Source organism: Haemaphysalis longicornis, unplaced genomic scaffold (genome assembly GCF_048455015.1).
Source record: "Haemaphysalis longicornis isolate Haplotype H1 unplaced genomic scaffold, Haemaphysalis longicornis Haplotype H1 scaffold_3, whole genome shotgun sequence".
NCBI classification, from domain to species: Eukaryota; Metazoa; Arthropoda; class Arachnida; order Ixodida; family Ixodidae; genus Haemaphysalis; species Haemaphysalis longicornis.
Window position 1 is genome coordinate 103,739,708 of NW_027526335.1, and position 27,102 is coordinate 103,766,809.

Here is a 27,102-nt window from a genome sequence, read left to right on the forward strand (position 1 = left end):
AGTAGGCTCCCTCCTCAGCTCGAATTTCCCTTGTCCGACTATTTCGTCGACCCTTTAATTTTTTTCTTCTTTCGTGCCTTCATCATTCATCTTATTTCAAAACCACACTCCTCTTATCGGATCTCGCTTAATTTGATGTTATTGATTAGATCAAAGGATTTAACGTAAAGCCATATTTTTCTACACAAGTTCATTTTAGTTTACCGCTTACATCGACCAAATTTTAACGGTCCCGCAAGAGTATAATTAGCAAGGGTTGAATGTTCACGGCCTACCAATCCCCGTAATACAATACAAATTCATATTTTAATTTATTTTTCAACATTTTACACTGTTGATGGTAAAGAACACCATATAAAAGCGGATTTATAAAAGCGCATATACATCACACACTTGCGTCAGATTTCTTAATATCGAGGCGGGAAACCAAGTGGCAGCATACCTGACACCTTGAGCCACTGGGAAGCTGGTTATGCGAGAAAACGTGTGTGCAGTGTTTCTGTGGTTATCTTCTCAAAATGGTAATCAGCTTGGGTTGTGCAAAACTGAACGCCTTTTATTGCAACAGTAACATAATTTCGTTGATTGAATTATTTAAATATTCAATAAACAACAGGCACATTGAGGTTTTCTAATTAACATATTTCGTACAACTGAAACAAATGCTGTATGCTATTGTTACACTCTCCTTGTATTTTTTCATCGACAGTGGTATGCGGCGGGCTTTATTTCGGATCTTAAAAATGATTGTCTAGTTATGCTAAGGTGCAGCCTTTATTCGAGCAGACGTTCTATCTTGTTGCTCTTGTTCCGAATGAATTCTGTTCAAACTAATAAATATGGCAGGTGCTCAGGCGGATAGTGGCATACCATGAATGCACTAACACACTAGATGGGGGGAAAAATGTTTCAACGGGGTGGCGACTCTCCAGGGAACAAAGGCGTCGCAGTTTCAATTCGCAGACGTATGATGTTGGAATAGGAGTCTACCTCACCCATAAGTTCGCCTCAAATGCTGCACGCCTTAGCTGCAATGCGCAGTGCCGTGGCTTTGCCGGCACTAGTTTAGGTTTGGAGTGGTTCCTTTGTCTTGACAGCGAAAAGGGGTATTTCGGTTGTTTGTTCGTTGACGTGTGTTCGATGAACACCTTCGAGTTTATGAATAAGAGGGAGTCGGGCCACGTAATTGTTTGCGCACACGCACGATTGATTGGTTTTGTTTTTGTCGCCAATCAGCGGCCTAATGTGGATTATTTGACAGGCCCTACTCAATCCAGTCTCGCATCCCCTTGGGAAGCGGGGTTTTTCTAGCAAAGCTGAGGTGCGTTTTGAAGTTATGAAAGGCGAGACTCGATGCTCGCGCGGTCCGAATTCTGAGCGACTAGCTCATTCTCTAAGTAGTACTCGTAAATTGCAAATATCTTTGATGAGACGTTGTCTGTTCGGGGCCATCGATAGACGAGCCAGTCACCACCATCGATACCCCGAATGACGCAGTCGGAACAACTCCTAGCCATGAGGCTTCTCTCGAAACGGTGTAACTCAACACTCGCTCAGTGATACGCCCTGCCAGCAGGGTGTCGGAACGAAACGAAAGCCGGAAACGAAAAAGAAACGATGTTTTTGGCCGGAACGAAAACAAACAAGTAAACATATTTATTATTTCGTTCACGAGCGAAAAAAAAATGTCGTTTCGGTTTTCGCTTTGAGTGGCACTTTTCAGAGCCTCACGTGAAAGCCAGGGAGCGAACCTGGTTCGAAGGAGAACAAAATTGCTGTGGTTTAGCTTTGCTTAACCCCAGTTGATAGCGAAAGCTTCACTGCCCTGGCTAGGCCTATTGTCGAGGTGTGGTCGAGGTGGGGTTTTGCAATGATGTACAGACATGTTTGCAATGAATACACCGTTTTATTCAACTTTTTTTCTCTCACGGCGTTGTTTAAGCATCGTTGCTGTACCAAAGACCACAGCGGGATGTTCGCCTTCCTCCATCGCACACGGCTCTGCGCCGCACGTGGCCTCCCGGCTTTCCTTCGTGGCGCGCGCTTAAGTCAGCGGTGACCGCCTCGCCTTCCTCCTCCAGGTGGCGACACGGGCCCCCCGCACGTCTCCGTTTCCTCCCCGCCTATCTCTCCCCAGCCGCCTATCTTTCCCCGCTATCGGGCGGCTGCTACGTGCCAGGCGCTTGCGGATTGGGGTGTGGTTTGACCTCTAGCTCTGAAGGTCAAAACTGGTTACCCCGCGAAGACTGCCCGAGGTAGCGTAGTGTAGCTTTCGCTACAAAATAAAGGTGGTGCATACGCCGTTTGGCCGCTGCGATTATACCATGTGCCGTGAAGAGAGCTAAGAAAGAGGAGATTGACAGCAAGCCGTTGCTACCGTAACGGTCGCGCGATGTTCCGTTCCGAGAGGGGTACAAGCCTGTCACTTCCGCTGGAATGCGTAATGCTAATGAAACGTTTGATTAAAGAACACTTCATAGCAAATAAATCACGGGTCTTTGAAAAACTGTTCAGCATCGCTAAGGCTAGAACCCAGGAAGTTCGTGCCGAAAACTGCGGCTCTACCCTATGCTTCTTACGGCGAAAAGCGGAGTGCTTTCAGCAGGCGCCTAAAAAGACTACGAAGAGTGTTCCGATTCAACCAGTAGATCGCGCTTGGTAGTGCCGGGCTCGTACTTAGCTTGGGAACGGAATGTCGCAACAATCGTGTAATCTTCGTAATGTGCTTTTACACACCACTTTTCCCCCAGTGTAAGTTATTGAAGCCGCCGTAGAAGCACCAGGAAGTGTGTATTTGGCACTGCAATCTAAACACGGAAGCAATCCTTCGTGGAAGGTGAGAACGTGCACGTGGTATTGGACGTCGTAGAGGTGCTTCGCCCACAGGCGCGGTCGCCTGTTGCCCTCCTCGGGGTGGAGATGGGGCCGGTGGATCAGCTCATTCCGCTCAGAACGGCTGTTAAAAGCGGGAAGGCCGGAAACTTCTGACCTTTAGGGCTGCACCTGCAGTCTTCATGGTCTTCCTCAAGGTGATCCACGTAAATGCATCCGTATTGTTTGAACATACCTACCTGCACAGAAAGCCAGTTTGACCGGTGGAAAAAAGCCCAAAAGCATCAACCCGCTCTGCTAAAGGGAACACTATAGTGTAACAGCAAGTTGGACCACAGCGGTAAATTAGGGCGTCTCGAATAGAAATACAGCACTCACAGAACCACCGGTTGCTCAGTAGAGCAGAAAATAACAAAAGCTTGCGTAGCCGTATGAATCCCCACCCGCCCTCCCTGGGTCCTTCCTACTTTCCCGCAATACAATTTCTCACACAAACACTGTTGGAGCTTCGGTGAAGCGCGGAATTGCTGAAGCTCACCTCCGCGTTTTCGAGGAAGAAGGACCGAGCAAGGGACGCGTAAATATAACAACTGTATGCGATAACTTTTGCTGATCATCTACTTTTTAAGGCACACAACTCCTCTAGCAGACAATAATATATAGGCAATGTTTTAGTTTTGTTTTCGTCGAAACGTCTCGCTTTGTGTATAAGCGCATTCATTAAATGGACGCGCGTCAACGGGAGAGCCTACAGGGCCTAGTTAACACTAGTGCATATACATGCAGCAGCCAGTGCCAACCCCTGTGTTCGAAAAGGCCGCAGTGGTGGTGGTGAAAACATTTATTGAACTCATTTATTAACCGAAGAGCAGCCTCTATGAGTGGGGTCCGCAGTCCAGGACTCCAATGGCGGACGCTATCCCGCGGGCCCGCTCGATCAGCCGTTGCTGGTCTTGCGGGGCAGTGCTGGACAGAGCAGCCTCCCAAGAGGCGAGGGTGGGGATGCGTACAGGGGTGAGACCGTCTAGTGGACGCGGCCACTCCCATACAGAGTGGTAGAGGATCGGAGTGGGGCTGCTGCAAGCCGGGCAGTTGCTAGCGTATTGGGTGGGAAAGAAGAGGTGTTTGTGGTGTACGTTTGGGAACGTGTGTGTCTGGAGCTGTCGCCACGACGTGGCGTCGACGCGGGATAGGGAGTGGTGGGGTGGAGGTAGTGTTTTTCTTTGTGTGCGGTAGTAGGCGAGTGTGAGTGTATAGTTCAGAGGTTCGTGGGATGGGATGATGGAAGCTGATGTCTTGGAGTCACCCTGGATCTGTCTGTCCGGTTCCTCTGACACCCCGTGGGTCATTTCTCGGGCGAGCACGTGTGCGTGTGCACGAGCCCAATCGGCCATGGATGACATATAGGGGCACGGCTTGGCGATCCTCCTGTACGGCGGGTCGCGAAGACACATCTGATCAGCTTTATGGCCCAGTGAAAAAAAAAATCCATAGCAAGACGTTTCCTGGAAGACGGTGATAATCGAGAACGAATCTATCCAAAATAATTTCAGGTTTTGTCCTAGACAACACCTAAAGGGGATAATTTTGATACGATGGTCAATTGAGGTTTTAAAGATTTCTCGATATGCATTAGACACGTTGGTATATTTCGGCATACCAGACTATCACAAAGTGCAGCTCCGTTAAAAACTTGCTCGCGTTTTGTGCTAGCGGTGCTCAAAGCATTAAACATGGAAATGCTTGTTTAAATAAAGCGTGCATGTATTTCTGCTTCGGTTATGCACTGGGTTTTCACGATTATCGGTTGTGACCCGCTAACACTTGGAGCCTTTTTTTGCTGGGACTGCGATGGGCTTACTCAGAAATGTTCCGTGTGTTCTAGAGATAATGTCGAAGTTTCTATTTCTCCGTTTTATTGACCTCTTTCGGCGGTAAACATTGCGGTTTTTTCTCATTAGAAAGAGTATCCAGGACAAGTCGTGGTTCGGCACTGTCCAGGATTGTTGGGTGCGGAAAATCTGGTGGCTTCTCTTTTGTCTATTTTGTGGAGGTTGGACCGCGGGACAAGCAAACGCCCCAAACATTAGCCTCACAGTTAACAGACTGCGTGATGACACAACGAGAACAGTTTTATTATACATATACTTATACATTCGCTTGTGTTAACTTTCAAGCACGTCACCGACACTGCGGTCACGGACAGGAGGTCAAAGTGAAAGTCCCTTTCTGACCGAGCTGCCCTAGGAGCGCGGCATATCCCCAATCGTAGGATACAATAACATTCGCATATATACTCTAGAAAGTTGAGCACGGCCAGCCTCCATGTAGTTTAGTTGGTATGGCATCCGACACAATTAGGGAGGTCGTGGGATCGGTTCCCATCCGAGCAGTGTGTTTTTCTCCGCTTTAGTTCACTTTAAAATAAACTTTCTTCAACAGAAAAAATGATAAATTCCTTTTTTGCCTTCCTTGAAATACTTGACTGCTGGCTCGTTGAAATGAACTTAGAAAGGAAAGCCAGTAGTCTAGAACACGAGCGATAGCGTAGGGGCAGTACTTTTTTCGAGAGATAAGCATTCTTCAGATAAAATGTTACAAAAAAATTAAAGTACAGTAATCGCTCATGATAACGAAATCGCTTTACTCTAAATATAGCTTTATTCAAAATATCGTCTGGTCCCAACCCAACCGCGTGTATTTTAGGCCGCATTACTCGAAGAGCACGAAGAGCTGGACCCGCTAACAGCGAAGTGGCGAGCGGAGGCGTCACAGTGTGGCGGTGACCCAGCGGCGAGTCAGGCTGTCAATATGGCGGGTTAACAAGCTGGTGTTTCCCCGGCGATTTTCTCAAGCCAGTCATGCTCGATTTGCGCCATCCGACTTAAGAAAAACGGTCTAATTGCGTGGCAGGGTGAATGAATTTTGTTCCTAGACATTCGACGATGGCGTGGACGCGGCGTTGCGGGAACACCGACACTCGAAGCGTAGGATTAGAAGTGTTGTCGAAAGCGGGAAACCGAAAAATTCGTTTTGCAAAATGCACGGCCGCACACCTCGAGAAAAAATTGCCACGAGATCAAGCGCAAAACCGGTCAGTTTTCATGATTGCGCTGTGTACCCACAATGAGCGGTTAATTGATTTTTGAGCTCAACGAACACAAACTCAGATTCGAGCCATGGAATTTGCGGAACTTTCCAGCGCAAAACAATCGTAGCATTGGGTGACACCACCCCCCCCCCCTATTAAAGTGGCAACTGCCTCCCCCTCCTCATCCATTCTGCAGTCTGCGAAGCGTTTGGACGCCAGTCACTGCTTGGTCAAATTGCCGGGCTCGCGCCCGGCAACAACATAAAACTGCTGAAGCTCACTGCCTTTTATGCTCCTTAATAACGTTTTCCTTCACTGGATACATTGTGTTTTGATTACTAAGTTTTGGCGCAATTAAAGCTCAAGCACTTTAGTTTTCTCGAGTGGTTGCTTATATCAAAATACCGCTTATAATGAAATTATTTTGCCGTCCCGCTGGCTTCATTATGACGAGGAATTACTGTAGTTCCACTCACCGTGGAAGTTTCAAGTGTAGAGCAGTGATTCGCCGAAGGGGCTGGGGCGCCATCTCTTGACTAGTTAAGGCGTCAGCTTCGCGCTGATACCGAAAGTAGTCAACAGAGGGCGCCTTAGCCCTTGTTGAAAACGCCTTTAAAGCGACACTGAATTGACTTTAAATAGAGGTGGCGTAATTAACGCATCAGTTACCCGACGCGGTGGCTCAGTGGCTAACGCGTTGTGCTGCTGAGCACGAGGATGGGGGTTCGATTCCCGGCCGCGGCGGCCGCATTTCTTGTGAGGTGCGAAGCAAAAACACCCGTGTGTCCGAGATGTAGGCGCACGCTAAAGATCCCCAGTTGGTCAAAATTAATCCGGAGCCCTCCACTACGGCGCGCCTCATCACCCGCTTTGCGTCGGCGCGTTAAACCCTACAATCAATAAATTAATGCATCAGTTCGTGATCTTTCTTTTCTTTACGTTTTTTTTTGTGCACTTATTTCCTAGCAACGGGAGATATCGGGGAAACGCCGCAGAGCAAAGATCACCCCCACCTCTTTGCATATGAGAACGTGTGCCCGTGTGGCCTGATGCGATTGACATTGGTGTCGTAACGCCAGGGATCCCGGGTTCGATGCCGACCAAACGAAGCGGTGACTTTTTGTTTTTTCATAACAACTTGCTACGCATCTGGTGTAGCAAGTTATACCCCTGTCACACGCGCCAACCTAATGTCATTTTAGACGAATGAGATTCGTTTCAAATGACATTCGTCTGCTGTCACACGGGCTCAGTCTAATGACATTCGCTGCGAATGACATTCGGTACCGAATGAGTCCAGAGAACTCATTCGACTGTGAATTCGGACCAACTGCGTACTCTCAACAGCAGAAGACCAGAAAAAAATATCTTTAAAAAATAAGAAACTTATTGTTTGCCACTTTTTATTTGATCTTGCCTGTTTTAAAAGCTTTCGCTTGCTTTATTGAGCACTTTGAATGAATTACTTCCGCTTTCAGTGTGACCGCATGGGTTCCCGGCTTTTCCAACTTTCAACCATTTCAACATGGCTGCCGTCGGCATGGGGACGGAAAATGCGCGCGCCCGCAATGCCGCGGGAAACCCAAACGAACGCACACAATGGTCCGAGAGCGAGACGTTCGCTCGGCGACAGCCTTTTTCACGTCGCTCATCGCGGCGTCGTCCCCGCGCGCCGCCATGTTTGTGGACAAATTGCGGTATGGATAATGGCGGATCTGCTTGTTATTTGTCTTGGCTTCGTATGACTTATTGCAACAAATTATGGCCTAAAAAGAGTGCGCATAACGCATGCTAAAGCATTTTAGACACTTTTTCTCAAAGTATAAACGCTTATCTGGGTTACATCATCATTCCATGCAATTTCGGGTGCGCCAAGTATACTACCGATTGCCATTGACATCACACGTGAATGAGATTTGGTTTGTTCGTGTAGCACCTATGCAGAAAACGAATGTCATTTGAAACGAATCTCATTCGTCTAAAATGACATTAGGTTGGCGCGTGTGACAGGGGTATTAGGCGCCTTGGCGCGCGCACGCGCGCACGCACACACACACACACACACACACACACACACACACACACACACACACACACACACACACACACACACACACACACACACACACACACACACACACGCGCACACGCGCACACACGCACGCACACACACACGCACACACGCACGCACGCACACACACACACACACACACACACACACACACACACACACACACACACACACACACACACACACACACACACACACACACACACACACACACACACACACACACCGGTATGTGCTATCTAGGTGCGTCTCTATCCTTGGCACGTCATGTGCCCTGTACCTTATTCCTCATTGTTGCAGTTGAGTCAAAGGCGTAGCGCGTGTCTCCGCTTGTCGCACTTGTGATGGAGTCCGACGTGGCGTCCAGTATGGTATATTGTTTAGTCTGCAATACAAGCGACAATAGAAACATTGTAATGATTAGATACCGGACAGTTACTGTCAACCTTTTGATAAAAAGTTAGGTTTTTGCCGAATCGGTGCTCTCAAAAGTCAAATTCGTCAACGGCAGGGCAGCATGAAAATTAACCAGCAACCCTTTTTCCACAGTAAAAAGTATTTATGGTCATATAGTTTCGAATACAGTCGAACACGGATATATCGAACTCGAAGGGGATCGCGAATTAGTTCGATATATGAAAAATTCGATATAAAAAATATGGGCTCTGAGACCTCACCTATGGCGGACGATCACTTACCGATCGTCGCATTCAAGAATGACAACTAATTCCGCACTCACGACGCAACAGGACGCTTTATTTCCGTGAAAAAAAAAATCGCTGATCTTGACTTGCTTCTTCGTCCAGGAAATGAAATTAAAGACGCTAGTCTCGATCTTCTCGAGGCTGCACAACTAGAAAATTCCAGCAGTACGCTGGGCCTTCGCACACCATGCACAACAGGCACGCAAAAGAACAGCGCGCACGTACCACAATAAGTTTGAAGGTAACAATTACAATTCCAAGAATCTCTGAACGGACTCCAACAAAGCGCTCGCGATGGTCATCTCCGAGAGAAACAGTGACCTGCGAAAGGTGCGGGATAACTCGCCAAACAGCACCAACAGCAGCAAAATGCAAAAGAAGGAGGAGGCCGCCAGCGCCTTCGTTCCCTCTTCCCTTTCCCGAGACGACATCGGGGAAAAACAGACCCAGAGAGAGAGAAAAAAAAAACTCTTTTTCGGCAAGCCGAGGAACGTACGCAGCCGAAAAAAAAAAAAAAAAGGACGTGCGCAGTCGGGGCATCCCTACCTCGCAGTGTCACATTTTCCGAGCGTTCGGACTTGTGTGCCTTGAGAAATTTAGCATACCGGGCTCCGTCCGCTAACGGTACGGCGGCCGGTAGCAGGGCCCGACTGGGCAAGCGCAAATTCGTTCCGGTAGGGGGTATTAGTTCCGCGAGCGAGTCTTCGCCATGCCCGCGCATTCCTCTACATCCTCCTCAACCTCAATCGGGGGTGCAGCGACCGCCGAAGAGCGCCTTCCAGCTCGCGCGGCGTTCGATAAACCCAATGTCGGGAAAAATACGGTTCGATATAAACGTACGAATTCCTATACTTTTACACAGAATTTTCAAGGGGATAATGTATGAGTTCGATATAGACAATAATTCGATATACCCGTGTTCGATATATCCGTGTTCGACTGTATTTTTAATTTATTCCTTCGTACTCACCCACCGTGGTGGCTCTGTGGTTTAAGTGTTGGGCTGCTGAGACCAAGGAGGTAGGTTTGATCCCGGCCGCGGTAACTGCTTTTAAGATGTCCGCGAGGGGCCAGAACGCCTGAGTGTTGACGTATTGGCGCAAGTTAAAGCTGACCAGGTGGGCTAAATAAATCCGGAGCCCTCCACTACGGCACGCCTCATAGCCGAGGCGTTGCTTTGGCGCGTTCCACCAAATAGCCAATCAATTCCTTTTTAACAGATAGTTCGCCCTCTTTCAACTTACGCCAAAGCACCGTGCACCTTATAATATCAGCCCTTGCTCGCATCCATTTTAGCAAGATGTCCACTCCACATCGATTGTTTATGAGATTTCAAGCGCCAACGCTACACGGGTGATGAGGCGCGCCTCAGTGGATGGTTCTAGGTTACTTTTGACCACATGGATCTCTAACATGCGCCCAAATCTCGAACACACGGGCGTTTTCGCTTTTCGCCTCCATCAGAAAAGCAGCCGCAGCTGCCGGAAATCGAACTCGCGTCCTTGGTCTACTACAGATCAAGGACGGAGTAATGCTCCCGGACACTCGCGACTCATCCATCTCCACTCCTGGTTTAGTCTTCAAGGGCGCATTTCAGAACTTTAACAACTCTGCGATCCCCTCGCCAGTCATTGCCGTCAACCATGGGTACAAAACACATCACTGAAGCAAGAATTTCCCCTCGCATCACAGGCCAATGCTGAAGTTGACAGACCTCGCAGCCGAACGGACATTGCTCTGCAAGCAGTGGCACGGCACAAACCGAGGGGCCATACTGTTTTCTCTGTGATTAGCACACTCTCGTCGGTATACCTCCCCTATCGGACTTAATTTCAAGCACGCATCGCGACTCATACCATCAAAACACTGCGATTTTGTCGGGAGCAGAACCCCTAGGGGAATTTGTGGACCCGTAAAATCTGCCGCCAACCTAGTCAACGATTACGCCATGTGGTGCAGTCCCCAGCGTGTGCCAGAAGAATCGAGTCCGGACCCCCCCTCGTTTCTCCAAGGACCCGCCCCTCCCCTACGGGCGCGCCAATTGTCCCCATTAAGAAGTAGTACCTAATCCTCAGCGTCTTAGAACCCTTGGTTTCTTGGCCAACAGTGCAAACTCTTTCTTGATACATAAACCTAAAGGGACACTGAAGTGATTTGTAAACATTGCGGGATTACTAGCGCAAATTGTAGTCCGGAGTCCATAGGCCATGTTTCGACCACTCTTGAGTGTGTTTATGCGAATTTATTTAGTACAAAAATTAATTCGAAAATGTTGTCCTCCGCTCTGCATCCTCGCCCATTTTCTGTGGCGTTTACGTGTGACGTCAGGAGGAAACGACTTTGCTTGACTGCGCTACTGCACGGCTCGCCGACCTTCCGACAGAGTCAGTCGGCCCAGCGTTTATGGCCTAGCGTTTAGTCCGCCGGCCGCCGACGGGTCGTCGCAATTCGTTCGCTCAGTTGAAACTAAGACACGACACGTTTTTGAGTGGAAGAATGTGCCTTTGTTTGCTTTGTTAGTTTGTACACTGTACCAAGCTCCAAGTCTAGGTCCCTCTACACAAGCGCTTCACAAGCGCACATGCGACGCTTCGCTGACTGGTACGCTAGCAGGAAAATCTAAGACCACTTGAAGGCGGCAGAAGTCAGGGAAGGCAATATAGGTATCTAAGGAAATAAAATCAACTGAAACTTTTTACCGTATCGCGTAAAACTAGGGAGTAGGAAGCACGTTTTTGCGCTGGGTGAACAAGCACAGTGGTCAGCAGCACGACCACACATCTGCGAACGCTTTTCCGTCTAAGAAATGTATTGATTGATTGTAGGGTTTAACGCGCCGACGCAACGCAGGCGATGAGGCGCGCCGTAGTGGAGGGCTCCGGATTAACTTTGACCACCTGGGGATCTTTAACGTGCGCCGAAATCTCGTACACACGGGCGTTTTTGCTTTTCGCCTCCATCAGAAAAGCGGCCGCCGTGGCCGGGAATCGAACCCGCGACCTCGTGCTCAGCAGCGCAACGACTTAGCCACTGAGCCACCGCGGCGGGTCGTCTAAGAAATGTAACTGCTAGACGTGAGATATTGTGGAAATTTGGGGGACGCTTACTGCACGAGCGTAATACAACAAATAGTCATAAGCTGCTTGAAATGCTAAAAGTAAATAAAATAGTGGACTGGTTATACATTATATGTATACTTTATATTTCCAACGCCGGCAGCGCAGGCTGTTGGCCGTGTTGTCTGGAGCGCTAGGAAGGCTGTTTTGCAAGTCCCAAGTTCGAATCCCTGAGGATATATTTTTTTTTTTGTAAGTTGATTTTTTCGTTTTCGGTCGATGTTTTCTATACTGAGTTGACAATTTCCGGGCCGTAACGTTCACTGCTCCACGAGCGAGTTAGCAGAACGCGTGCAGACTGACACTGACGCGCTAACGAGTTCTCGTTGGCGTGCTGTTGCCATAAGCGCCGACGGCTTGCGGGCAGTGGGCACAAGCCAGAAACCGCAGAGCCTTGGCCTGGTGCGAACACGCTTTTTACGATACAGGCATGAGTGAGGCAAGCTCCAAATATGGGGGAAACGCGCATGGCATTTGAGCGTCTGCGGGGATGCGGAGGGCGTTCATCCACTGCGTAGGCCTCGGCTAAAGTGATTGCGACGATTCCAAGCCGTCCTGGGAGGCTTATCTTAGGCATTTTATAGCCGACAACATTGCAGAAGCGCGGTACGGCGATTATTGAGATATCGAGAACGCTCATCCAACGATAACGTCGGATGTCAAGCCTGTCGTTTTACAGAACCGAAACCGAAACTTGTTTGAAAAAATCTAATCTTAGAAATCGTCCAATCACGGTGCACCTCCTCCCGACGTCAGAGCTTTTAGTTGGTGCGGCCGCCGCAGACAACGCATGGTAGTTTTTTGTTCTTCCAGCCTTTATCAAATAAATACCACCTTATCGCCCGGATAAATGATGGAAAGTGTGTTTATTTGAGCCAGCCTGCGCAGTGGAAGCAAAAACAGGAGCTTGAGAAACTCGATTCAGTGTCCCCGTAAGTGTGGCCGTCCGCCAGCTCGGTCATCCCGGGGTAACAAGACGCCAACCTAGGTATTGTCCCGGTAAATATCGCACCGGTCACGAGGACGCCGATACTGCAAAGGCTGATACTATTGATCACGTATCAGTAGGTACCGCTGTGATGTGGAATAGTACGACAATATAGCCTAAAGGGCACATAAATGCCCCAATTGCAGCTTCGGCATCTCCGTGCCATTCAGATAAACACCTCCACATCCCACTAAATGCCGTATTTGTCCACAGCCCTATGCTCCCCGCAATGCACGCAACCTGTCCAACCCTGTCCTGGACACCACTTTCAGTTATCTGCGGTTATGCCGACCTCTCCATTACTATGCACTCACCAACTTGTACCTCAAAAAATGAGTTTTCGCTAGTGGTGAGCTCTTTAAAACCAGGAAAATCCAAGCGACTTCGACAGAATAATTCTCTTCATAATTTATTGGAGAAAAGGTTTATTCTCTCACTCTCAGCCTGACTATTGAACACGATCTAAAAATTACGGTGCAGCACCGGCTGATGACGCCACACCGTTGCGCGGAACTAGGCTCAATTTGCCACGAAAACAGACAAATAAAGTTTACCGAACTGACCTTTTGCCTCCAAAAACAACGTACCTCAAGAAAAAGAAAAGGTAGATTAAGGAATCGGGTAACCTAATTGTAGTGCGCGGTTTTTCTTGGCGAACGGAAAGCCGCGTCGTTTGGCCAGTCTTCATGCTGAGACGTAGTCTCTTCGAAAACTATGCAAATCGTTCGGAAATATCTCCCATTAGCGAAAATAACTCGGCCGTTGCAAGACTTTTACTTCGAGCGAGATTGTTCATCGCAGCCTGCAGCCAGATCAAGATTTCGCTCCAGCCACCGTACGGCTGACGAGGGCGCGCACCGATAGTTTAGAGTAGCCAGAACATCGAGAAAACTTCTTCGTGGCAATATGCGCTCCGGGAGGGCACCAGTGGTCGGCCTGATTTAGTATTCATCGTGCATAGAACTGCACGAATGAATCATTAAGTCCTCTCTCTCCGTGCAACAATTAATGGTATAAAATGCTACTGTAAATAGAAAAATAAATAAAAATAGATCTATAAATACCGAAACCAAAGCCTCGTGCCATAACTAACTTTGCCGTGTTGAATGCGATACAGACGAGTGTTAGATATTGTCACGAAGACAAGGACGATGCAGTTGTGTTGAATGAGAAACACGTTTATTGGAGCGAACTTGTGCTCCCCTAACAACTCAAAAGAATACAGAGGCGGCGAAGCAGCGGTCAACAAAGTGACTTGCACAGGCGAGAGTCGTCGAATCGAATGCCCCGGCGTCCGCACTGCAGGCTTTTTAAGAGCGAATGCTCTTTATAAGCGACCCCAAACCATCCACCGCCGGCGTCGGCGGCGGCGTCCGCAGTGCTCTTTAAAGAATAAACAGCATCCGGCGCCAGGTTTCGATCCGAGGACTTTGCGGGCCGCAGCGCGACGCGCTACCGACCAAGCCACAGACGCGACGGTGATATCAGTGTTAGACGCGCCTTATATCTTTAACGCATTCAAACTACGTCGTCAGCGGCGTGCGTTGGCGACTCAGCGGCGTTATAGCGGCTTGATAACTGCGTGGTGTACACGTGATACTACAAACCCGATGGAAGAGATGGAAGAGAAGGCGGCGAGGGGGTGGGCTGCGGGGGCCGAGCGCAAGCGCCGCAAGCGGGCCGACAACCGTGCATTGGCACTTTCACATTCTCCCCCTCGGGGAAATGCGGGGGAATTTTTTTATCTTTTGGCGCGCGTGGTTCTCGAAACGTCGATTCGCATCGAGAACATAGTAGATCCAAGAAGATTATTCTGGGCTGTTCACGTTAGATCGGAATGCTCTCCCTATCACAACAGATAACACATGCGGCACAGAAAGAAAGAATGGAACACGCGCTTCCCTTGGCGCAGAGATAACACAGACCGGCGCAGCCGGGCGGTAAAAGCAAAACACAAATAAACAAACCCAATGTATGGTTCGCGGCATTACCCCCCCCCCTCTAAGAGTGCATCGACCCGATGCTAACATAAGCGACAGTCCGAACAAATGAAAATAAAAGTTCGTCATCGTCCGTAGAAAGGTTTTAAGCGAACCACGTGGACGACTTCAGGCCGCGTGCGTCGTAGTGATGTGCCGGAGTCACCATCGGGGATCACTTCGTAGGTAAGTTGGCCAACACGTCGTAGAATCTGGTAGGGTCCGAAATACCGTCGCAGGAGCTTCTCACTGAGTCCGCGTCGTCGGATGGGAGTCCAAACCCACACACGATCCCCTGGTTGGTACTCGGCGTCTCGGCGTCGGAGGTTGTAGCGGCCCGCATCCACCAGCTGCTGGTCCGTTATACGAACTCGAGCGAGCTGGCGGGCCTCCTCCGCACGTTGAAAATATCCGTAGACGTCGGCGTTGAGGTCGTCGTCTTCTACGTGCGGAAGCATGGCGTCGAGCATCGTAGTCGGCCTTCTACCGTAGACAAGCTGGAACGGCGTCAGCTGTGTCGTCTCCTGGATAGCCGTGTTGTACGCAAACGTGACATACGAGAGCACTTCGTCCCAAGTCTTATGTTCAACGTCAACGTACATTGACAGCATATCTGCGATTGTCTTGTTCAGACGTTCTGTTAGTCCGTTCGTTTGGGGGTGGTACGCCGTCGTTCTTCGGTGATCCGTGTTGCTGTAGCGTAATACTCCTTGCATAAGCTCCGCAGTAAATGCCGTTCCGCGGTCGGTGATTAGGACTTCCGGGGCTCCATGTCGCAGCACAACTTGGCTTATAAAGAACTTCGCCACTTCTTGTGCAGTCCCCCTCGGAAGAGCGGCGGTCTCTGCGTAGCGCGTCATGTAGTCTGTCGCTACGACAATCCACTTGTTCTGTGATCGTGACGTAGGGAACGGGCCTAAAAGGTCCATTCCAATCTGTTGAAATGGTCTCGATGGGACGGCGATCGGTTGCAGAAGTCCGGAGGGTCTTGTCGGCGGCGTTTTTCGTCGCTGGCAGTCACGGCAGCTCCGGACGTAGTGGGTGACGTCAGAGGTAAGGCCGGGCCAGTAGTACCTCGCCTTGATTTTTCCAATAGTGCGGGCTGTGCCCAGATGTCCGGAAGACGGGTCGTCGTGGCACGCTTCCAAAATTTCGTCACGAAGGTCCGCGGGGATGACGAGAAGGTAATTCGCTCTTGTTCCGGGGCTGAAATTCTTCTTCACAAGGACGGAGTTTCTCAGGCTGAATGCTGGTAAGCTGCGTTTGAAGGTCCTAGGAACGGCAACGTTGCATCCCTCGAGGTACTCGATTATGACGCGTAAGTCGGGGTCGGCACGCTGCTGGGCGGCTAGGTCGCTCTCCGTCACGATCCCGAAGAACGCGCTGTCTTCATCAGAGTCTTGTGGTGGTGGGTCGACGGGGGCGCGGGACAGGCAGTCGGCGTCGGAGTGTTTCCTGCCGGATTTATAAACGACTGTAACGTCGAACTCCTGCAGGCGCAAGCTCCACCGCCCAAGACGGCCAGAGGGGTCCTTCAAATTGGCGAGCCAACACAGCGCATGGTGGTCTGTTACAACCTTGAATGGCCTTCCATACACGTATGGGCGAAATTTTGAAATCGCCCATATAATAGCCAGGCACTCTTTCTCAGAGGCAGAATAGTTTTTCTCCTCCTTCGACAGACCACGGCTAGCATAGGCGATTACCCTTTCGCAGCCGCTTTGCTTTTGGACAAGGACGGCACCCAAGCCTATATCACTGGCGTCCGTATGCATTTCCGTTTCGGCATTTCCGTCGAAATGAGCGAGCACGGGCGGGCTTTGGAGGCGTTTTTGCAGCTCGCCGAATGCTTTTTCTTGGTCGTTTTCCCAGCTGAAAGGGGTGCTATCTTTCGTCAAGCGCGTGAGTGGCTCTGCAATGCGTGCGAAGTTTGCGACGAAGCGCCGGTAGTATGCGCACAGCCCGAGAAATCTCCGCACGCCCTTCTTGTTTTTCGGCCTTGGGAAGTTCGCAATGGCTGAAGTTTTTGCCGGGTCAGGTAGGACTCCCGCGGCGTTGACGACGTGGCACAAGAACTTGAGTTCCCCGTATGCGAAACGGCACTTTTCAGGCTTCAGCGTCAACCCCGACGTACGAATGGCCTCGAGTACAGACTCCAACCTTGCAAGGTGTTCGTCGAAAGTCCGGGCGAATACCACTACGTCGTTGAGGTATACGAGGCAGGTGTGCCACTTAAGGCCAGCTAGCACAGTGTCCATGACTCTTTGAAACGTCGCTGGTGCTGTGCACAGCCCAAACGGCATCACCTTGAACTCGTATAGGCCGTCTGGGGTTATAAATGCAGTCTTCTCTCGGTCTCTCTCGTCCACTTCAATTTGCCAGTAGCCGGTCTTCAGGTCCATCGATGAGAAGTACTTCGCGTGGCAGAGGTGGTCGAGGGCGTCGTCGATTCGGGGGAGGGGGTACACGTCCTTTTTCGTGATTTTGTTCAGTCGGCGGTAGTCAACGCAAAACCTTAATGTGCCGTCTTTTTTCTTTACGAGTACGACGGGCGCAGCCCAGGGGCTTTTCGATGGCTGTATAATGTCATCGCTCAGCATGTCGTCGACTTGAGTCCGGATGGCTTCCCGTTCGTGTGAAGAGACGCGGTACGGTGACTGTCGGGTAGGTCGGGCTCCATCTTCGGTTATTATTCGGTGCTTCGCTAGAGGGGTCTGACGTAGTTTTGCGCTCGACGAAAAACATTCGCTATAGCGACGCAGCAAAGCCAATAATTTTTTCCGTTGTTCTTGCGGTAGCGCCGGATTCACGTCGAATGGCTGCGGGAGCTTGAATGTTTCTACGGGTGTGCGTTCAAAGTCGGCGACTGCGATCACATCACTTGCTTCTTGCGTTTCTTCGAGGAACGCAATTGCAGCTCCCTTGTTTAAATGCTGGTACTCTTCGGTGAAATTAGTGACCAAAACGTGAGATTGACGTTGCTTAAAGTGCGCAATGCCTCTTGCGACGGAGACACCGCGGTCGAGAAGCAACCTTCGATCACTCTCTACGATAGCGTCGATGTCAGAAGCAGCATCCTCACAGTAGACGGCGATCATCAAGCTTGCGCGGGGTGGCAGGGTGATGTGATCGTCGGCGATCCTGACAGCAGCACGGTGATCGGGGTTCGGCTGCGGCGTCGTGGAGTGATTGGAGGAAAATGTTATCGACTTGGTCTGCAGATCAATTATTGCGCCGTTGTCCGTCAAAAAGTCCATTCCTAGAATCACGTCGCGGGAGCAGTTAGGCAGAACGACGAACGCCGCAGGGTACGTTGTGCCGTCTATGGTGACGCGCGATGTGCACGTTCCACTTGGCGTCACGAGGTGGCCTCCTGCTGTGCGTATGTGCGGACCGTCCCATCTGGTCATAACTTTCTTCAGCTTAGACGCAAATGGTCCGCTCATTACCGAATAGTCAGCTCCCGTGTCTACGAGGGCGACTACGTCAAAGCCGTCGATGGACACCTTGACGTCAGATGCAGTCGTCCTCGAGTTCCGGGTTCGTCGGGGCGTCGTATCTCTGCTTGTACGTGTTGATGGTCGGGCACTGTGCATCGTCGTTGTCGTCGTCTTCTCAACGGACGTCTCGGTCAGGTCGGGTACGCGTCTCGCCGTGTAGCTGTCGTCGTGTTCGGGAGTCTCGTCAGGGTTAGGTCGGGTCGTCGGGATGAGGGCATGTCGTGAATCACTGCCTTCAGCGCGTCCTTGCGTCGTTGGAGGGTTTCTAGTTTTTCGCCGTAGAGCAACTTCACCTCCAGAAGTTGCCGCCTTTAGTTTCCCCCGCGTGGGCTGGGGGACCTTCCACGGGCGAAGTCAGCGTTGCTACGGCGGTTCGGCGATTGGTAGGGGTAGGGCGACGGCGAACGGTTGAAACGCGCTGGGCCACGGCTGGTTTCAGATAGATACTCGTCGATCTCACGTGGTCGTTGGCCAGGGAGAGGGCGAGGTGCGTCGACGGAGAAACCACGCAGTCCGAGTCTCTTGTATGGGCAGCGACGGTAAATGTGGTCGGCCTCTCCGCAGTGGTAGCACAGAGGACGGTTATCGGGAGTTCGCCATACGTCCGTCTTCTTCGGCGTCTGGTTTCGGGCTACCGGAGGTCGGGCGGGTGACAGTGGGCGGCGGTACGGCGGGGCCTCTTGACGGCGTGTTGGAGCAGGGCGGGGTCGACGAACAGCCGCGGAGTATGTCATAGCTTGTGGCTCTCGGGGTACCTCGGATGGCGTAGAAGTTCCCAACGCTTGTTGCACTTCTTCTCTAATCACGTCGGTGAGGGAAGCGACTTGGGGCTGCGGCGGCGTTGGGAGAAGGTTCCGCAGCTCCTCTCTCACTATTGCGCGGATAGTCTCGCGTAGGCTGTCGGCCGGGATCCGCGTGCTGCCAAAGTCGTTCGCATTGGCCGCGCCAACAAAGTTGCGGTCATACTGCTTAGCACGCATTTCGAGGGCTTTCTCAATGGTGCTGGCTTCGGTCACGAATTCGGCGACGGTTTTGGGCGGATTTCGGACAAGTCCAGCAAACAGTTCCTCCTTCACTCCGCGCATTAAGAAGCGCAACTTCTTTTCTTCCGTCATTTCGGGGTCCGCGCGGCGAAATAGCTGCTTCATCTCCTCAACGAAGATCACGACACCTTCGTTGGGGTGTTGCGTGCGCGTTTCCAACAAAAGGGCGGCTCTTTCTTTCCGCACGACGGTAGTGAAGGTCTTAGTAAACTCGCTTTTGAACTGAGCCCAGTTTGTCAAGGAGCTCTCGTGGTTCTCGAACCAAGTGCGAGCCGAATCTTCCAAGTAAAAGAAAACGTGCCGGAACGTTTCTGCGTCGTCCCACCTGTTGAATTTCCGGACGCGCTCCAGTTTCTCCAACCATTCTTGCGAGAGGTACTGGGATCGATACCCCGCACCTCCACCAGATGTCACGAAGACAAGGACGATGCAGTTGTGTTGAATGAGAAACACGTTTATTGGAGCGAACTTGTGCTCCCCTAACAACTCAAAAGAATACAGAGGCGGCGAAGCAGCGGTCAACAAAGTGACTTGCACAGGCGAGAGTCGTCGAATCGAGAAAAAAAGCCACCAGGGGGCCAACCCGAGCGAACGCGCAGCATATGGGCTCCTGGAAAAGTGCTCCAAAGCAACGAATAGGTCCACTGTTGACGAGAGAAAACTCGACGGCCACTTCTATGAAGCTTTAAGGATCACCCCGATGCCAAGCTTACGGCTGTGAGTGAGTTTTTCGCTATTCCGCGGTACTTTGAAGATTCAAGGCGAGGGCCGCTTTGCTAACCCTAACATCGGCGCGGCCGACACCGGCACGAGTACGAAGCGGTGGCGACAGCGGTGATGGCTGCAGGCGCGGCAGCTGTGCCCGTCGACGAACAAGATAACGAGATGGAAGCCCAGGAAAGACTAGAAGCCCCAAGTATGCAAGAAGACAACGAAGGATGGATTGAGGCGGTCAGCAAGGCGACGCGCAGAAAAAACAGAGCAAGCCTGGACTCCACCGCGCAGCAACTGACCCAAACCGAACGTAAAACGAGCATTAGGCCGGGTGCCAACGCAGCAAAGCCAAGACCACCCCCTCTACCGAAAGAAGATTTCAAGATGGTAATTCGCCCCAAGGAAGGACTCGAACTGCGCAAGCAAAGCCCGGCACTCCTCGCGGAGAGCATTCTCTCGGCCGCCCAAATCACGTGGAGAGAAGCTGAGCTCCGAGTCCGGGTCGACCCGAGCCAGAACATCCTAACTATAAGCACACCACATCAGCAAGCCGCCAGAGCCCTCAACCGCATCACGCAGCTAACCCTACAAGGGAAAACCTACCCGGTGAGCCTATATGGACTTTCCCCGTACGACTCCTGCAGAGGCATAATACATAATATCCCTCAACACTACTCAATGAAGGAAGTCCTCGAAGACCTCTGGCTCCCCGGTACTGAATTTCTAACATGTCGTCGTCTCGGAAGTACTTCCACGGTACTGATCACGATTTTAGGCAACAAGGTACCCTTCTACGTATACTATAAAGGAGTGGAGACAAGGTGCTACTTATACAAGCAAACAATTCCTTACTGCCACAACTGCCATGAGACAGGCCACCGCACTGATGTTTGCCCAACACCTAATGCCAGTGCCTGCGCCAAGTGTGGAAGACGAAATCCAGAGCCGGACCACCCATGCTCCCCCAAATGCTCACTCTGTCAGGGCGAGCACTTAACAGCGAGCAAAGACTGCCCGCGACGTTTCAAGGAGCCCTACTACCTTCGCCGGAAGAACTGGGAGAAGGATGCCTGTGCCGAAAGCCCACCCTCTGGCAGCCGTGAAAGATCGCGCAGCAGAGGGACCTCTCAAGGCAGGCGCTCCTCCGGGTCACGGTCGCGCTCCAAGTCCAGGGCCCCCGCCGGCAGGAGCCAGTCAAAGCAGCGGGCGCCGACCACCTCGAGCAACCAAGAAACGCCGACTCCGCAGGTGAGCTGGTCTCAGATTCTCTCTACCACTGCTCATTCCCCAAAACCCACCTGCAATGAATGCACTAACCTACAAAAAGAAGTCACCTGCCTTAGAAGCGAAATTGCATCGCTCAAAGCAGCCATATCGCAACTGACGCAGTCCAACACCTCAGCCCAGCACACACAAGCAGGGGTAGAGAAAAAACGTAAAATCTCCGACGCGAGCAAAACAACCACTCCGAATCATGCTCCCACTCCTACACAAATTGATGACGTCAGAACAGAATGCAAGGAAGCCATCGAGAAACATGCTCAAACTGTTAATGAGCAACTTGGTGCTCTCATTGCGCAGGTTAGCTCACTCGCACAGATCATGGCACAGTGCCAGCAAACAAATACGCTCATACTGAACCGCCTTGACCACTTGGAAAGTCAATCAACGCCGTCCCTCAGCCGGTCATCTCGGAAAGAAAAGCCGTACCAACGACTAACCACGACAGACACGGCAGACAAGGACCTCTCTACGTCCCTCCATGGGTAGGCAGGATGCAGGAACGCCCAAAGAACTCATAATCTGGCAATGGAATTGCAGGAGCATAAAAAACAAGATTGGCCTACTCCAGCAGTACATTCAATCAGTGTCCACTGCACCCGACGTCATTGCGCTTCAAGAAACCAACGCACACGCTAGGCTTCCAGGATATATCACACATGAAGACTCAAAGGGGTTTAATTCTTGCACACTAATCAAGAAATCCATCACTGCCATACACCACGTCATAACACAAGCAGAACAAACTGGCATCCTCACCGAGCTCATCCCGAGGAAGGTACGCAAGGGGAAAAGCCTGTTTGTCCTGAATGTCTACTTCCGACCAAAAAATAAGCGAGATTGCGTTGACCGCATAGTGCAACAAGCAACTACCACCGCGGGCTCCAATCCCCTCATTGTCCTTGGGGATTTCAACGCGGCCCACCCCATATGGGGATACCGATATGCGAACAAGAGAGGCAATGAGCTCCTCCGCTGCGTGGGTGAAGAGGGTTTGGTGCTACTTACGGACTGCAGTACGCCGACGCGAATGGGCAACAGCGTAACTCACGACACGTGCCCGGATTTGACTTTTACTAAAAACGTCAACCACGCCACATGGGTGAACCTGGAGGAGAATCTAAGTAGTGACCACTCAGTCATTTCAACGACCCTTTACGGGGAAGAATATCGAGCACCCCTAGGCGGAGTTCGAATAACGAACTGGGACAAGTTCCGCGAGCGCAGGGCTGAGCTGCCTAGCTCCAAGATAGAGGATATCAACACCTGGACGCAAGCGCTACGAGCTGATGTAAAAGCCACAACGCAACAGCTAAATACCACTACACAGGTTCCGCATATAGACACCAAACTACTCCACTTATGGGAAGCTCGCCGGTCGCTCATCCGCAGATGGAAGAGGCAAAAGCACAATCGCAAACTCAAATTGCGAATTGCAGCCCTGACTCAGGACGCGGCCAAATACGCTGCTGAACTTTGCAAGAATAATTGGCTCACGATCTGCGACAGCCTCGGTGGTACTCTCACCACATCTAAGACGTGGCGGCTACTCAGATATTTGATTGACCCTTCAAAAAGTAAAGGCGCAACTACCAAAACAATGAAAAACATTTTGCACACTTTCCCAGGCACCAAGGACGACCTCCTCAAAAAGCTTCAGCAAAGATACCTGCCTCTATCTCCGCCATACTCAGCTCCAGACTACTCGGGCGATCCAAACCTCCATTTGGATAGGCCCATTGACGAATCGGAGGTACGGGCAGCGCTAGCCAAGATACGGAGAAATACCACACCCGGCCAAGACCGTATCACAAACAAGATACTGACTAACCTTGACCATGACTCCGTCACATCCCTCACACAATTCATGAATGGCTGTTGGGAAAAGGGAGTCATACCGCCGGAATGGAAGACGGCTGAGGTTCATCTAATACCGAAACCAGGAAAGGAGCCAAGCGTCGAGAATCTCCGCCCAATTTCATTAACGTCCTGCATAGGAAAGCTACTGGAGCACGTCATCCTCGCTCGCCTACAACAATACCTAGAAGATACTTACCAAATTCCTACATCCATGTACGGATTCAGACCAAGTCTCAGTGCCCAAGATATTCTTCTTCAGCTCAAAGAGGAAATCATGATGCAGGCCAATAATCACACGCCCAAAGCGATTCTCGCCCTCGATTTAAAAGGGGCGTTTGACAATGTAAATCATCAAATGATTCTGAACAATCTCAATAACCTCCACTGCGGCGCCAGGATGTACAATTACATCAGGGATTTTCTTACAAACCGGCAAGCAGTCCTGAAGGTCGGTGACGCACAATCACCTCCCATTCAAGTTGGAGGTCGAGGCACGCCACAGGGCGCAGTTCTTTCCCCACTGCTATTTAACATCGCCCTCATCGGCCTTCCCAAACTATTAGATGCCATCCCTGACCTTCGACACGGCCTATATGCCGATGATATAACGTTATGGACGGGCGCAGGGTCGGTAGGGGAAATGCAAGATCGTCTTCAGCAGGCTGCTGACACCGTGCAAGCTTATGCAGCCAAGTGTGGTTTATGCTGCTCTCCAGAGAAATCTGAGCTTCTCCTTGTCCGGAAGCGCCAAAGTCGAAAACATCAAGACCCAAGCATCCAAATTACCCTTGACGGAGCTACGATCACGCCTTCCCCACACATAAAGATACTGGGGATGACCTTTCAAGAGGACTGCTCCAACTCTATACTTCTTCGGCACCTAGCTCAAACAACAGGACAAATTGTTCACATGCTCCGCCGAATCACCACGAAGACTAGAGGGATGAAGGAAGCAGACACACTACGGCTTGTCCAAGCTTTCATCATCTCTCGCATCAATTACGCCATCCCGTACGCGATCCTCTCCAAAAGCGACGTAACCAAACTTGATACACTCATTCGGAAAGCATACAAACAAGCACTTGGTCTCCCCGTCAGCACGGCAACGGATAGACTCCTCAAACTGGGAGTACACAACACTGTGGAGGAGCTCATAGAGGCTCATTTGGTAAACCAGCACCACCGTCTAGCGACCACAAGAACAGGACGCCAACTGCTTGGTCGCCTTGGATATAATACCCCAGAAGAACAAGGCAGTTCTTCCATGGACATACCCACAACCATAAGGCAAAACATCTATGTGGCTCCTATTCCACGGAATATGCACCCTCAGTTTCACCAAGGAAGACGTGCGGCGAGAGCACAGGCATTAGATATAGTCCATGGAAAAAACCCCAAAACTGTGTACACGGACGCTGCCGACTACGCTCGCATGGATACGATGACAGCTGTCGTCACCACATGCACCGAGCATGTCGCCAGTGTCACACTTACTGGAATAAACACTACCCAAGCAGAAGAAGCAGCCATCGCTCTTGCCATTGCCCACACCTCCGCCGATACAATCATCACTGATTCTCAAGCAGCATGCCGAAGCTACCTACGCGGAAGAATATCAAGACCAGCTGCAAGAATCCTTCTCCAGCGACCCCCTCAACGCAAGATCAGTCTGGTTTGGGCGCCTGCCCACTCGTCCCTTCGCGGCAATGTCATGGCCCACACGACAGCCCGAGAATTAGCCTACCGGGCACCGCGAGACGACTGGCTTCAAGCGACTCATCCCCTAGTAACATACCAAGGCATCACACAGCACTACAAGCTGAGTAGGCAAGAGTATCCTCCTGCCCACCCTTCACTCACCAAGGAACAGGAGCATAAACTGAGGCTTTTGCAAACAAACACGTTCCCACACCTATCTAAACTTCACGCCATCAACCCCACCCTCTACAGCGCCACATGCTCACACTGTGGTGAGATCTGTACCCTCTACCACATGGTCTGGGCCTGCCAGAAAAACCCAAATGTTCGCCCAATTCCTAACCCTTCTTATGAGCAGTGGGAGAGAGAACTGGCCAGCTCCGGCAGCGACACTCAGCTTCGGCTGGTGGAACGTGCGGAAAAGGCAGCAAGCTCTAATGGGATCCTGAAATGAGGAATCCGACCACGTGCTCCCCCCCCCCTTTTTTTTTTCGCAAAATAAAGTTTACTCTCTCTCTCTCTCTCTCTCGTCGAATCGAATGCCCCGGCGTCCGCACTGCAGGCTTTTTATCTTTTGGCGCGCGTGGTTCTCGAAACGTCGATTCGCATCGAGAACATAGTAGATCCAAGAAGATTATTCTGGGCTGTTCACGTTAGATCGGAATGCTCTCCCTATCACAACAGATAACACATGCGGCACAGAAAGAAAGAATGGAACACGCGCTTCCCTTGGCGCAGAGATAACACAGACCGGCGCAGCCGGGCGGTAAAAGCAAAACACAAATAAACAAACCCAATGTATGGTTCGCGGCAATATTTAAAGTAGGTAGGGGAAACCAGTTCGCATGTACAGTCATGGACAATTCAAATACGAACCGCGGAGCGCAAGGCCGAAGGTACCGGTGCCGTCACCTGGCAGCGGTCGAGGAAAACGCACGGCGGTCATGCGCAGTTGAGATGTAGGGAGCGAGGCTGCGTGTCCCACTGCGATATGTTGCTTTCTGCTCGCTCGCATGCTTGCCTTGTCGCCATGCCGCAAGAGCACTGCAAGCAATTGTTAGCCATTCGGCGCGAGATAGTATCTGAGGCCACAAGCGCCTTTTCCCCGTGTGCTGGCGTCACATTGCCGACATAGCTTTGCATGGGGGATGCAGTAACTTGAGCAAACAACGATGGACACCCAAACCATGCGCAGTGCTGCCCGCTCGGCAGATTTCTACTAGCACTGAGGTGCCTGCCCCGAACCCCCCCCCCCCCCCAAAAAAAAAATGCACGTAAAAATCGGGCCGATAAAATTGTTGTGCAAGGGCGACTCGCCTCTAGAATGGTTGGACCTGCCTATCTTGTTAATTTTCGTTAATATTAGAATTCTGCCAGTAATTCTCCCAGCCCACACAATGCTTACGGTTATTCTATATCATTGGAGACGAATTATAGTGGTATATCTATTGTTCGCTACAATCACCGAATCCCCGGACTCAGCCATGACTCCGTTAAACAAAGGCGAATTCTTGGGGGTCAGCTCATTGTTCAATTCCCGAACCGCTGCACTACAAATCCAAAACAATGCAGTGCCATCAGAAGTTACGCGACATGCATTTATTTTTGTCTCCAGTTCTGTGCGCTGGGTTTTTTTTTTCCAGGAAAGCATGATGAGCCCGAAAGTAAGCCTCACGAGAGCGTGCACGCGGTTTCCCACGGAATCACTGGCCGTAGCTGCAAAAAATTACGCGCCGAATTGCTTTCAACGCGACCAACACCTTCAGCTGCAGCGGCGCTAGTACTTTCCCAGGCGGAACAGAAAGTGTGTCCCAAGACCGGCCCGTCAATGGCCGCTTTCTTGCATGTCCGGCCAGCATCCAGGTTCTGGCAGACACTGATCATACGATGAGCGGCCAACATTCGGCAACCAGCGCTCCGGTATTTCTCGGGCCGCCCGTCTTCAGACGCAGAAGGGCAGCTGTCCGGCTGCCAGATATTCAGTTCATTTTCGGCTGCCGATGTGGACAAAGAGAACGGCAGAAGTACGGCTTTAGGGCATGCGTTTTTCCTTCGGGAAGCGGTGTTCGGCCGAAGCACGACAAGCGACCGGCCACAGAACATCCGTATTCTTGTGGCAGTTGGTGTTCGAAAGGAGACCGTCCGGAGCGCGGCTGCCTCGCATTCGCTCTTTCAACGGTGAACCGCGCGTCTGACGGCAGAATATTCGTTTTCCTCGGGTAATC

At 51.0% G+C, this 27,102-nt stretch overlaps 1 protein-coding gene across 1 annotated transcript in view; it reads right to left on the bottom strand.

Moving 5' to 3' along the window:
- Positions 1-1,930: 1,930 nt before the first annotated feature.
- LOC144173359 (uncharacterized) overlaps positions 1,931-27,102 on the bottom strand; it is a 54,558-nt gene continuing 29,386 nt past the window's right edge. Inside the window, exons 4-5 of the mRNA XM_077701824.1 lie at positions 8,275-8,379; positions 1,931-3,071 (exon numbers count right to left, since the gene is read on the bottom strand). Of these exons, the coding sequence (XP_077557950.1) occupies positions 2,934-3,071; positions 8,275-8,379 (243 nt within the window). The 3' untranslated portion in view covers positions 1,931-2,933. The remainder of the gene's footprint in view (positions 3,072-8,274; positions 8,380-27,102) is intronic.